The following is a 12,899-nucleotide window of genomic DNA, read 5'->3' as shown; positions in this document are numbered from 1 at the left end:
GGTTTTCACCCCACTATATCATCCAAAAAATATTGACTTAAAGCTGTGGACTTGGTGGGTGGCTTGAAAGTCATGCAAGCGAAAGGAAGTGGAACTTTCCGAAGATAACTACACGAAAGGAACTGGAACTTTTGGAATTCTCGAAATTGAAATTAGAGCATAAAATTATTCAACATAAACATTAAAATCAAAATTTCAAAAAAATCCTCTAATCTTGCCCTTGAATTTGAAAATTAGTGATAATTGTATTTAATAATTGGACACAAAGATCAAATACACATAAAGGTATAAAGATGGATGCACAGTAATCACAAATGGTTAATCCAAATATAGGAAAATACATCGGTGACATATCACAGCTTGTATCTCCGCCAATAATCTTAAGGCTCCGTTTGGTTTACGGAATGAATTTGAGGGAAAATGATTTCCTATGTCATTTCCCAAGAGATGAGAAATGGAAGATTTCTTTCCCACCGTTTGGTAATGCTGGGAAAGTAATCAGGAGATAACACTTTATTTCCTTTCCCATATTTGTTTTGAGTATGAATGGAAAACAAAGTTTGTATAAATTTTCAATTATACCCATATTAAATTTAAAAAAAATGCATTTAATGATATATTGTAATTTTAAATTGTTAATAGGTGACAAAATGGTCATGAAAAATATGTATTTAATGTTGGTTCATTTCCCCAAACTTTCCCATGAAAGGGAAAACAAAACCCAAGTTGGGAGGATGACTTCATTTTCCCTCCTACTTTCCCATGGGCCATGCAACGATTTCTCATGTCTAGACTTACCAAACATGATAAAGTAATTGATTTCTCATCTTCAAGTCTCCTTGCTCATGAACCAAACAGGGCCTAAAAGCAAAAATATTTATTGGGAGAGGAATTGTTTTAAAAAGCAAAAATATTGTCTTTGGTTTTTGGTTTTTAGGGTTTTCACCCCCACTATATCATCCAAAAAAATATTGTCTTAAAGCTGTGGACTTGGTGGGTGGCTTGAAAGTCATGCAAGTGAAAGGAAGTGTAACTTTCCGAAGATAACTACACGAAAGGAACTGGAACTTTCGGAATTCTCGAAATTGGAATTACAGCATAAAATTATTCAACACAAACATTAAAATCAAAATTTCAAAGAAATCCTCTAATCTTTTCCTTGAATTATGTTTCGATATCTTTTTTTATTGGTTGAAAATTAGTGATAATTGTATTTAATAATTGACACAAAGATCAAATGCACATAAAGGTAAAAAGATGGATGTATAGTAATCACAAATAGTTAATCCAAATATAGGAAAATACACCAGCGATAAATCATAGCTTGTATCTCCTCCAATAACCCTAAAAGACCAAATACATTTTAACGTAACAGTCACATACTTGAGCAAATCAGGCATGAAATACAATGCCCAAAATTACAAATATAACTATAAATAACTCTCACAATACAAGTAGAGACACCCACTCTCTAGAGGCGGCAATGAACCAAGCTCTGGAGTGGCTTGGCAGGGGGAGGGGGTGCACCCGCACAACCCTGACCCAAAGTCAGGGCGAGGAGAGGCCAAGCCACTGGCCCACACAACATGGCTGAGAGAGTACGTTTTGGGCTGTAATTCTTGGTTTGTTTGTTATTTCTTCTGACTGACATGGGTTTTAGTTACTTGTGGGGTGGTGCTATTGCAGTACTTATGGAGAGAGAGAATTGCAGAGAAAATGAAGCTCTGCAGGAGCTGGTTCCCAATGCCAACAAGCTAAATTAATTACTTCTCAAATGAAAATCAATTAAAGAAGACAATTATTTATGGGTCATCATCAATATTCCTTTAATGAAATATTTGTTGAAGCTGTTCAGTACCCATTTCCCCAGTGGGTCACCTCTGATTCTGTAACTGCCGCTAAGATTGCAATTCATTTATACTAATTTTTCTTCCTGTGGCTACGGCTTGCTCTTTGCCTTCGGCCAATTGCGAGACTTCTTCAGAAAAAGAATTGATTGGTGGCAGTCTGGCGATCTCCAGGTCTCCCGTTTCTCTCTCTTCTTTATGCGTTTCTCACATTTCCTCTGTCTTTCTTGGAGGTAATTAGAGCATTGGGCAGTAAAGGCCCAAGGGGAGGGTTTGGAGGGGGGCAAACCCAAAATGTGGTTTATCAACAAGCTGCCAGGGCAAGCAGTGGGGCCCACATCCCTAGGCTGGCCTGAGCCAGCCCATGGACTGTGCTGACATCACGGGTTTAAATTTTTTAAAGTGGCGCTGCAAACGCGCCAACTTTAAAAATTTGACACGCCTACAAGAATCGCCAACGGCTTTCTTCCACGTGTTTGTGGGCCATCCGATCACCTTTTAAACATATCCAACGGCAGTCATTTTTTCGCGAATAAAAATGAAAAAGCAACCCCCAACGGCTCTATGCCACGTGGAAGCTCCTCTCTCCGATCATTTTTTCCAACAATGCAACGGCAGACAATTTTTTGCCCAATAAAAAAATGAAAACAATCGGAAAAAATTTAAAAAAATACTGAATTTTTTTTTTCTATAAATACCAACCAATAATCTTCACTTTTAACACAACTCCTCATACATTTTCTTCTCATTCTACTATTTTTCACTTTCTACTCAATTATTTTTCACTTTCAAGTTGTTTTTTTTTCTCTTTCAAGTTGTTTTTTTCTCTATCATATTATGGGTTCTTCTAGTGAAACCGGAGGAGGGGCATGGAGCATGACGGAAGATATTAGCTTGTGTGAGGCTTGGCTCCAAGTTAGTCATTGTCCCGTAACGGGCAATGAGATCAAATTCTGTCATATGTGGAAAAAAATCATCAGGAATTTTGTGAAAAGGTAATTGGTTCGATCCGTATGGATCATGCATTATCTAGTAGGTGGAAAATTCTTAATAAAGAGCAGGGAAAATGGAGAGATGCCTTGATAAAAGCGATGAACAACCATAGAAGCGGGGAAAACCTTAGCAGTGAGGTAAATTATTTGTAATTATTTGTTTTATTAATTTCTATGTCATATTAAATTTTATTTAAATGTTTCTCGCAATTTATATATTATGTTAATATTTCTTGTATTTCCAATATTAATATGAATGTTTCTTGCAATATTTATATTTTGTTTTGCATTTCTAATAAATGGTTAAAGTTTCTTGCGTTTCCATTAATTTTTTTAATACTTGTTGCATTGCCAATATTTTTGTTAGTTTCTTGTATTTCCTTTTTTTTTTCTTGTTGCATTGCCAATATTATTTAAAGTTTCTTGTGTTTCCATTTTTTTATACTTGTTGCATTGCCAATATTTTTTAAAGTTTCTTGCCTTTCCTTTTTTTTTTTTTTTTTTTTTGTATAGATTATGCAAGCACAAATGTTTTTTGGTGCTACTGGGTAAGGGAAAAAAAGTTTCAACCATACCCTATGTTGGGAGGTGGTGAAGAATTGTAAGAGATTCCAAATTATTCCAACGGGTCCAACGATAGTGTTGAACGAGATGCCACTCCATGAGACATCGAGATCGGATTCACCTATGGATTCCCCGATGAGTCAAGACTCACTTATCGAAAAAGAGCCGAGGCCTATTGGGAGGAAGGGTGTCGAAGGCGAAGAGAGGGAGTAATTCTACCAAGAATACATCTAAATATTTGGAGGAGCTTTCAAAGATGCAAGCCATGAGAATTGAAATGGATATGAAACAACAAGAGCACGATAGGGCAATGGAAGTAGAATATGCAAAAGAAAGGGAGTATGTACGCCAAGGAAAGATTGAAAAAAATGATCGGGAAACCATGGCTATGGATACAACCCATATGTCCCCCGAAACAAAACAATTTTGGAAGTTAGAACGAAGGGATGTTATGAGACGAAGACTTTTTCGTGACGATGGACCTAGCAACACGGATTGGTTAAATGATCAAAACCATTAAGTTAGTTTGCTTGCCTTTCAATTGTACCATTAAGTTAGTTTGCTTGCCTTTTATTTCATTGTATGTTCTGTTTTGTTTAAAAAAGTAGTTGTAATTTATGTATTTTATTTTATGAGTTGTATTCATTTTCTTTTAGTGAATGAAGAAAATATTCAACAACATTCCTTTTTATTCAAAACATTCCATACATAAAAAGCAAACCACAACCAAAGCATAAAAAATAAACAAACCACAACCAAAGCATAAAAAATAAACAAACCACAACTAAAGCATAAAAAAACAACAAAGCATAACTAAAAATACAACATAAACATAATACATTAAAAAAACATCTTCACTTTACTTTATTGTCCTTCATTGCCTTTCACTGCCCACAAATGCTCCATCAAGTCCATTTGATGGTGTCCATGAATATATGACGATTGCATCTCTGTGTAGAGCTCAATCATCCGATGCATGAAACTACCGTCTCTAACTAACGGATCATGCTGCACTGGTTCTCCATTTGGCCCCATAGGTTTTTCATAAATTCGTGTTAAGGCTGTGTTCATGGGATCTGGTTCATAGACTTCATCAGCATCGTAATCATACTCATTTTCCACAATCATGTTGTGGAGGATGATACAAGTCATCATTATACTCCTAAGCACCTCCTCATCAAATAGACGTGCCGCTTCCCTAATAATTGCCCACCGGGCTTGAAGGATATCAAAGCACCTCTCCACATCTTTTCTGTACCCCTCTTGATAAGCAGCAAAAAAAATTTCCTTGTGGGATCGGGGATGTGGAATTGATTTCACAAATTTTGTCCACCCTAGGTAGATACCATCAGCTAGATAATACCCGTTCTGGTAGACGGTATTATTAATTTGATATGAAATAGTTGGGCCTTCACCTCTCAGAACATCATTGAACACCGGGGATTGACCCAGGACGTTCAAATCATTTTGAGAGCCGGCAACTCCAAAGACGGCATGCCAAACCCATGTATCAAAACCAACAACTGCCTTGAGGATAATACTTTTCTGCCCTTTCCGATTCCCATAATTCCCTTGCCAAGCAGATGGACAATTTTTCCATTGCTGCATGCATCAAAGCTACCAATCATTCCAGAAATCCACGAGACTCACTTTTGTAGAAGCCGTTGCAGTCCACGGCATGGGTCTGCAGTAGTCCCTCGATGTACTGATTTTCCATCTGCATCACAAAATCGCACCAAGCTCTCCAAAATAGTGGACTTCCCCATCTGGGCAATCTCATCCACCTAATCAGCAGATAACCCATACGCCAACATTCGTATCACAGCTGTGAACTTTTGCTTGGGAAGCAACCCCAAATCTCCAGCACAATTTTTCTTTTGAACAAAGTAGTCATCATAATTGCAAATATCATGCATGACTTTATTGAACAAATGGGGTTGCATTCTATATCTTACTCGAAAATAAACATTAGAGTACAGAGATTGTGGGATAAAATAATCTTCCATAAGATTTTACCCCGAGAATGTCTATGTCTATCCACATTTGATGTCCGGCCTTCTCATGAACCACGGTGGCTTTGGTTTTCTTCCTCTAGCAAAGCAACGGCCACATCAAGTTGCTCATCTAGTTCTCTCTGCGCCCTTTTGCTTGCAGCTCTTCTACTCATTCTTGCTCGCCTTTCTCGCTCTTGCCTCTCCAAAACCTCTTCCATGTCGTCTGACATTGCGAATGGAGAATGAAATCTAAAATCTGAGAAATGAAATCTAAAATATGAGAAATGAAGATGTAGAGAATATATGGTATGGAAGGTATGAGCTGAGCCTTTGCTTTTATAGAAAAATTTAGGCAGATAGAGATGACACATTGCGCAATTTTAGAGGGTGAAAATCTTATCTGAAATTTGAAATTCACATAAAATTTGAAATTTGAAATTTATCTGGAATTTGAATTTTGAAATGTATTTGAAATTTGACATTTTGAATTTATCTAAAATTTGAATTTTGAAATGTATCTGAAATTTGAAATTTATCTGAAATTTGAAACCGAAAATCTGATCCGATATGAATAGTATTGACACGTAGGAACCCAAAAATCTTATCCGAAAATATTATCCAAATTAATTGTTTAAGTAAACAAAGTTGTGAAAAAAAACAAAAAAATGAATCGTATTTGCCATGCAAGCCTTGCACTGCTGGAAACACAATTTTTTTTGTGTGCTAGGGCAGCCACTATTCACATGAATAGTAGCCACCCTAAGGCTCCCTTTGCCATGGCAAGGGGCTAACTGGTGGAAGTGCTCTTAAGGATTTGCAGCCATTTTACCTCCGAATTATAACTCTTATAAAAATTAATCTTTTGAACTAAAATAAGTCAATTTAGCCCCGAATTAATTAAAATTGCCAATTTACTTCTTACCATTAATTTTTTCGAATTTCATCAATTTTTCGTTCAAAAATATGTGTCATCCTCATCCACATGACTTTTTATTTTTATTTTTATTATAAAAAAACTAAAATTGTTATAAAATAGAAGAAAAAAAAAAAGACTTACTTTCTCTCCCGTCTCTTCCCCTCTCCCCTGTCTCTTTCACTCCTCTCTCCCCATGTACCACCTTTGAAAAGTTGAAGGCCAACTTGTTGAGAGGGTAGTGACTCCTGATTTATCTTGGTGTTGCTTTGTTGCATTATTCACATATCCTATGTTTACTCTTATATTTAACGAAAAATTGGATGAAATTCACAAAACTTAAAATGCAAAGGCTAAATTTGCCATTTGAATGAATTCAAGTATTAAATTAACGGGATTTTTGTAGAAATGTCACCTGAACTTATACATCATTTTCAATTTGTCACTTTAAAGAAAAATTTAAGCAAAATGTCACCTTAAGTTTTCAAAATCCATGATTTGTCGCCTGACTTTAACATCATCCAATTTTCCATCCATTTTGAAGGGTATTTTAGTCTTTCCAATATGTAAACCTTGTGTAAATTTGGCTTATACCCTTCAAATTCAATTTGCCATACCTAAAACCCTTTACTTTTTGTTCCTATAAATAATACCCAATTTGTATAAGTAAAAACCCATGACTAGGATAAACTCAGCAAGTTACCTAATTAAGCATAAAATCTGATTTATTGTACTTTTGATTCCAAAAATTAAGCCATTATTGCATTTTGTATATTAATGTAGGAATTAATATGGAAACAGTTTTTAATTTGATTGTATATAATAGATGTTGAATTTGGAAAGATCTCCAAATAGTTGTAATGGATGTAGAATTAATTTTGAAACATTTAAAAAAACATTTAACAATGAATTCAAATTTGTAATCGGTTTGTTTAATAAAATGTTTATGTTATTTTCTTTTTATGAATTATACATGACTAATAATCCACTTTATAATTGTTTCTGAATAAAACTGTACATACTAATTATGTTGAAAAAATAATGTACCTATTACTTGTTTGTTTTATGAAAATATAATTTACCTAGTATGAAAAGTGCACATAATTATCTATTCCAATATACCTACATTATACCACATCCAATATACCTACATTAATTTTAATGTACTTACAATTAGGATTTAGGTATTATATGTCATCCAATGTACCTAGCATTTGAATAATATACATACTACGAATAAAGTACTATTATTTATCTAAATAATGTCATTTTTTTCTATAAATAATATAGCCTTTTTTCTCTGAATAAAGTACCTATTATTTGTTTTATTAAAAGTAATTTTTTTTAAATGAACTTATTTTCTCTCTCCAAATAACTTACCTATTTTTTTCCTCTAATAATGTACCTATCTTTCCTCTCCAAATAATGTACCTATACACATTTACAGGTATATTGTAAAATAATTTACTTGTGGGTAAATAATGTACCTATATTTTATATAAATTATTGTGTACCTATTTTTAATTATGAAAAATATCGCAATTACAAAGTAACTGAATTTTTTTTTGGTAAATAATATACCTATATTTTATATGTATATATTTATATTATATTTTTCATAGGTACATTATTGGATATGTAATTTACAGATTTTTTTGTTTGCATTTTAGGGGTGAGATTTGACAACTAAAAGAAATGGGGTGATTGATATGCTATTAATAGGGAGTATATTAATTACATTATTTAATGAAATGCTTGAAATAAATTATAAATAAAATATGAAGTTTAGTGGCAACAATGTAGAAACATAGAAATACTACGACCCTTATATCCTATGGTCATTTAAATTTGAAATTGGGTTTTAACATAGATTTATAGAATGATGGGTATATGTCTAGGAAATAGAAAATGTAGGGATCTATATTGGACAAGCCCTTTTTTTTAAATATAATTTAAATATAAAGCTATGTAAACCCTCTTGCTTGAAAAGACTAAAATACCCTTCAAAGTAGATGGAAAATTAGATGATGTTGAAGTCAGGTGACGAATCATGCATTTTGCAAACTTAAGGTGACATTTCGCTTAAATTTTTCTTTAATGTGACAAATTGAAACTGATGTATAAGTTCAGGTGAAATTTCTACAATTATTCCTAAATTGACTGACTTTTTAGTTTGGAGAGTTAAGTTCGATTGGGGTCTTAGTTTTGGGGTGTATGGCAATTTATTCAGTAATTAATTTAAAATATTAACCTGTACTTGTTACTCATTCCTTAGCATGTGATAATGTGCTCATGATAATGAATTAAGCTAAGGTATAAGGAATAATGGATATGATTTCCCTGCAGTTTCTAAATTCCAATTCTGCAATATAATTTTGCTGGAAATATAAGTCTATGTGAGTTTGGTTTGTGGTATTTTTATGGCGGACGAGACAGGTTTGACAGACTTATCTGCGTTGACGGATAAGTCTCTGTTGGATTGGAATTATGGAATTGGGACTGGGAGGTTTGGCTCTGAGCATGAGCAATGGGAAAGCTGAATTTTCCAACAGGGATTTTCCACACTGCATTACAGTTTTCATTTAAATATAAATAGCTAAATTATTTTATCATTGGATATTGATATAATTTTTGAATTTAATGGAAATTATACAATTGTGTCATAAATGGATATGCCTTTTTTGACTTTGTTTAATTACTTGTTTTCATAATTGCTTTGCTTTTTTGTTTGTTGATTTGCTATTGTAGTTGCCGCTTAATTGTTTAAGTTGAATTTATTAAGCCTTGATGATGATTGGATTTTTAGAAGAAGTCTGTCTGATTTTTTTGTTCATTTAAATTAGTTTTAGTACTTTGATCATGGCTTTTGCCTTTTTGTTGCTTTACAATTTTAAGTTCCTGGTTTGGTGCAGTTTTGGTTACAAAATGAATTAGAGTTGCCATTTCAATACAGTAGATTTAGCATCATGTTCTAACCAATTTGTTTTGAGATAATATAGTGTCATATAACATCTTGTTCTTAAGAGCCTTTTTGTTGCTTATAGTTTCTTAGTGTTGTTGAATTAGGGCTTAGCGGGCCGGGCTTTAAAGAGGAAAGAGTTCGGGCCAGAAAATTCAGCCCAAGCCCGACCCATAGGTCGGGCTTGAGAAAGGTGGGCTTGCCTACTTCATTCGTAAGGGCATTTTAGTCTAAATTTGAGTCACATCAAACCAAATTCATAAAATACTCAATAAAGTCACACAACTTAATAAGATTTTCCACAAAAATAATAAAACCATTAGACCATAATCAATAAGTATCAGTATAAATAAATAGATATTAGAAAAACATGATTATATTTGGTGGTAATAGTCATGTTCGTGATATGATAATTGTTCATCTTATTTATATATATATATATATTGTTTTGAGATAATTTTATTTGAGTGTACCTATAATTTTTTTTCATGATCCAAACCACATCTTAGGTTCTCAACAAAAAATTAGACAAATCGGACCGTTTCGACATCCAATTGTTTACAAAATCAATAACGGTGCTTCAAGAAAGTACTAAAATTTCAATAACTCAATTGAATGGTCAAATGATATCGGATTCAAGTGATTTTTTGTAGAGATGATCTTTGAATGTGTATCTTAGATTTGGATTTGAAATACAATGTTATTGTTCAAATAAGCTTATTTAATTCAATGGAAGCTATAATTGACACAAATTATGTGCTAATCATCCAATTATAAATAGGAATGAGTAAAGAAAATAAATGAAATGAAACAAATTATATTGTATTAAGTGATATAATCCTAATCCTAAACTCTTATTTATACATAATTATATATCTAAATGGTTCTTATAGTTTCTCAAAGCCCATAGCTTTTTCCAATGTTGCCAAATGATGAGGCCTATGCTTCGTTATGAATAGTAATTGCATTGTAGTTTATACTTTTTTTACTGTGAGTTTTACTTGATATTAGTTTTTTGTTTCTTAGTTTTTTTTTTTGGGGGGTTAATTTGATAGTTTATTTTTATTTTTCTAGTTATGTTTTAGTTAAATTGTAGATTGTTTTGTCGTCGTTCTTGTAGTGTCTTAGTGTTTCTAGCATGTTTTGTTATAGTGCAAAATTGCAACCAAAAAAAAAAAAAGTCAAAAACAAAACGAGTTACCATATATTTTTGTTATTCGCAGTGTGATGTGTGGAAACAAAACAGAAAGTCATAGGCTCATAACAATGGAGTATCCACAAGGCGCATGGTTGTCCATTGGCTGTGCTTTTGGTTATATTTGTTTAGGCTGAAAAAAGACAAAGTCCCCTGGGCTATATAGCCCAGGTTAGCCAAAGGGTAGGTCGGTCGGTCGCCTGGCTGTGAAAGAATCAGACTCCCACTTTAGTATATAAGATGGCATACCCTTTCCCTTAGAAGGGGTTTGACGTCTCTTTTACCTGGTTTACTAGTGTCACAAAATCATTAACAATACTTTATGATAGATATATCCTAGCTGCTTGAGTGCTTTAGGAAAATACTTTTGGATGTTAAGGGGTGGTTTGGTATCCTACTCAAAAAATTCAACTAAAAAATTATTATTTTTTAAAAAAATATATAAGTTTTCAAATACTGATTTTAAGGTCTAAAAACTTATTTGGTATTGAACTTCAAAATTATTTTAAGATCTGAAAAAACAGAGGGAGGACAAAGAGAGAGGGGATTGCATCTTCCAAATTGATTTACTATACAACAGAACATAGTTTCTGGTCCTACAATAAGCTCATGCTTACCTTCTCTGGTACCTTCTCACTCTTGGAGTCAAGTCCAATACCAAACGCCCCCTAAGGAGGAGGCTCAGGTTTTAGTTTTTTTTGGAAAAAGCCAAAGCTTTTTCTTTCAAATCAAAGACATGCTAATTCCACCAATTGCCAAAACTTTAATTTATTACCATGGAAAGAGGAAAGTCAATGAAGCAGCAACGATGGAAAGATTAATTCTCAAATGGAAATTCACTTGAAAAAGTAAAATTTACTAAGGAGCAGTATGGCACTAGTACAAACAAAAGTAACCAAAGATGATGGCACCACGTACACCTCAAAATTTTAGAAAACTTTATTCTATACAAATTGTTTATTTATTTATTGAAAGAGGGGTAGATCTCCTTGCTTGTCTTGATAAAAAAAAAGTACCTTCAAATTATTTTTTGTTGAGAAACTTGATGTTGTTCACCACCTTATCCCTTGCCTTGCGTATTTCAGAGGTGCATTTGTTCGCTTCCTCCTGCAAAGTCTCAATTTCCCTCATAAACGTTTCCAGCTTAAGCTTAATATCCTTCATTGTAAAATCTATTTGTTCCTCAATTGTGGAGTTTGGAGCAAACGAGAGTGAATCAATCTCATTCACAACCCTATCAATCAGAAACTTTATGTCCCCCAACTCCTTAATGGAAACCCTAGCTCCGGCTTGCATGGCCACATTTTCCTCCTGTTGATCCTTAAAGGCAGTTTCATATTTACCAAACCAATTGGTGATCCAATCTCCGCCTGCTAGCATCGGGACGATAGCAGCTCCAAGAGCTGGCGCAACAGATGGAATAGCCAAAGCCGCCGTCACAATAATGGAAATAAGCAAACCAACTACGGCCATGATGAACAGCATCATCGTGAGCTTGCGCCAAGAGCGAGCACGGCTCTCCTTCTTCCCAAGCTTCTCGTTTTGAACTTTCAACTTTTCAAGCATCTGTTCCTGCTGCCTGCGCAGACACACAACCTTTTCAAGCAGCCTCCCAGCAGAAGAATACTGGCCAGAGACATCCTCAGAGGCTCTGAGATTCTTCAACCTCTTTGAAATCATCTTGTACTGGCTTGTCCCCATTGCAGTCTCCTTCTCAAAGCACTCTCGAGTTACATATTCAATATACGAATGCGTGTTACGAGCTTGCTTTAGGAATCTATCTAATTCAGAACAGAAATTGAGCATTTGCAAACTGTTGTTCATGTACTCGTCCACGAGAAGCTTGAAGCTTTCCTCATTGCTACTGTTAAGATTCATGCTCCCAAACGTATTGCGTCGTCCCAAGACTGCTCCCGAGCTCTCCTGGCTCAGATAGCGCACATAATCTGTGACTTGTTTCAGAAAACGAGTTGAAAGGCCATCGTCTGCAAGGGCGTTGATGACTGCTGTGGTGCGGGTTTTGAGGGCGTTGTCCAAAGATTGCAAGTCTGCATCAGCTTCGCGAGCTTCCTGATATGATATCATCATCCACTGCGCATCACGCTTCCTGTTGTTCTTAGTGCATGGCCTCAAAGAAGTTGTGCAGATTGCAGTCTTATTAGCACGGAATGTTTCAAGGCTTCCCATTTTTGCTAGAGGCATTTTCTCTTTCACTGAAATCCCCAAAAGCATTTATCAGCAAAATACTGTCTCATCAATGTAAATTATAAAGGAAAAATTAGAAGAAAAAGTGATGAAGCAAAAACCAAAAAGCTGTAGGTATATATATTACAATTGGTATTTTGTGAAAAATAGGTGTATTAAAAGGACACCGCTTTCCTCCTTCATGCAATATGGATGTTAAGAAAGGAAACGAACACAAATTTAAGTAATCA

At 34.4% G+C, this 12,899-nt stretch overlaps 1 protein-coding gene across 1 annotated transcript; it reads right to left on the bottom strand.

Moving 5' to 3' along the window:
* Positions 1 to 11,487: 11,487 nt before the first annotated feature.
* Positions 11,488 to 12,651, bottom strand: LOC103335565 (UPF0496 protein At4g34320-like). The gene has a single exon (XM_008238581.2). The coding sequence runs from the start codon at positions 12,649 to 12,651 to the stop codon at positions 11,488 to 11,490; it is 1,164 nt and encodes a 387-aa protein (XP_008236803.1).
* Between the last annotated feature and the right edge of the window lie 248 nt (positions 12,652 to 12,899).

Source organism: Prunus mume, linkage group LG6 (assembly GCF_029339155.1).
Source record: "Prunus mume cultivar Tortuosa linkage group LG6, ASM2933915v1, whole genome shotgun sequence".
Classification (NCBI taxonomy): domain Eukaryota; kingdom Viridiplantae; phylum Streptophyta; class Magnoliopsida; order Rosales; family Rosaceae; genus Prunus; species Prunus mume.
Note: the sequence above shows the minus strand (reverse complement) of the source record. Positions and strands in the feature narration are given on the sequence as shown.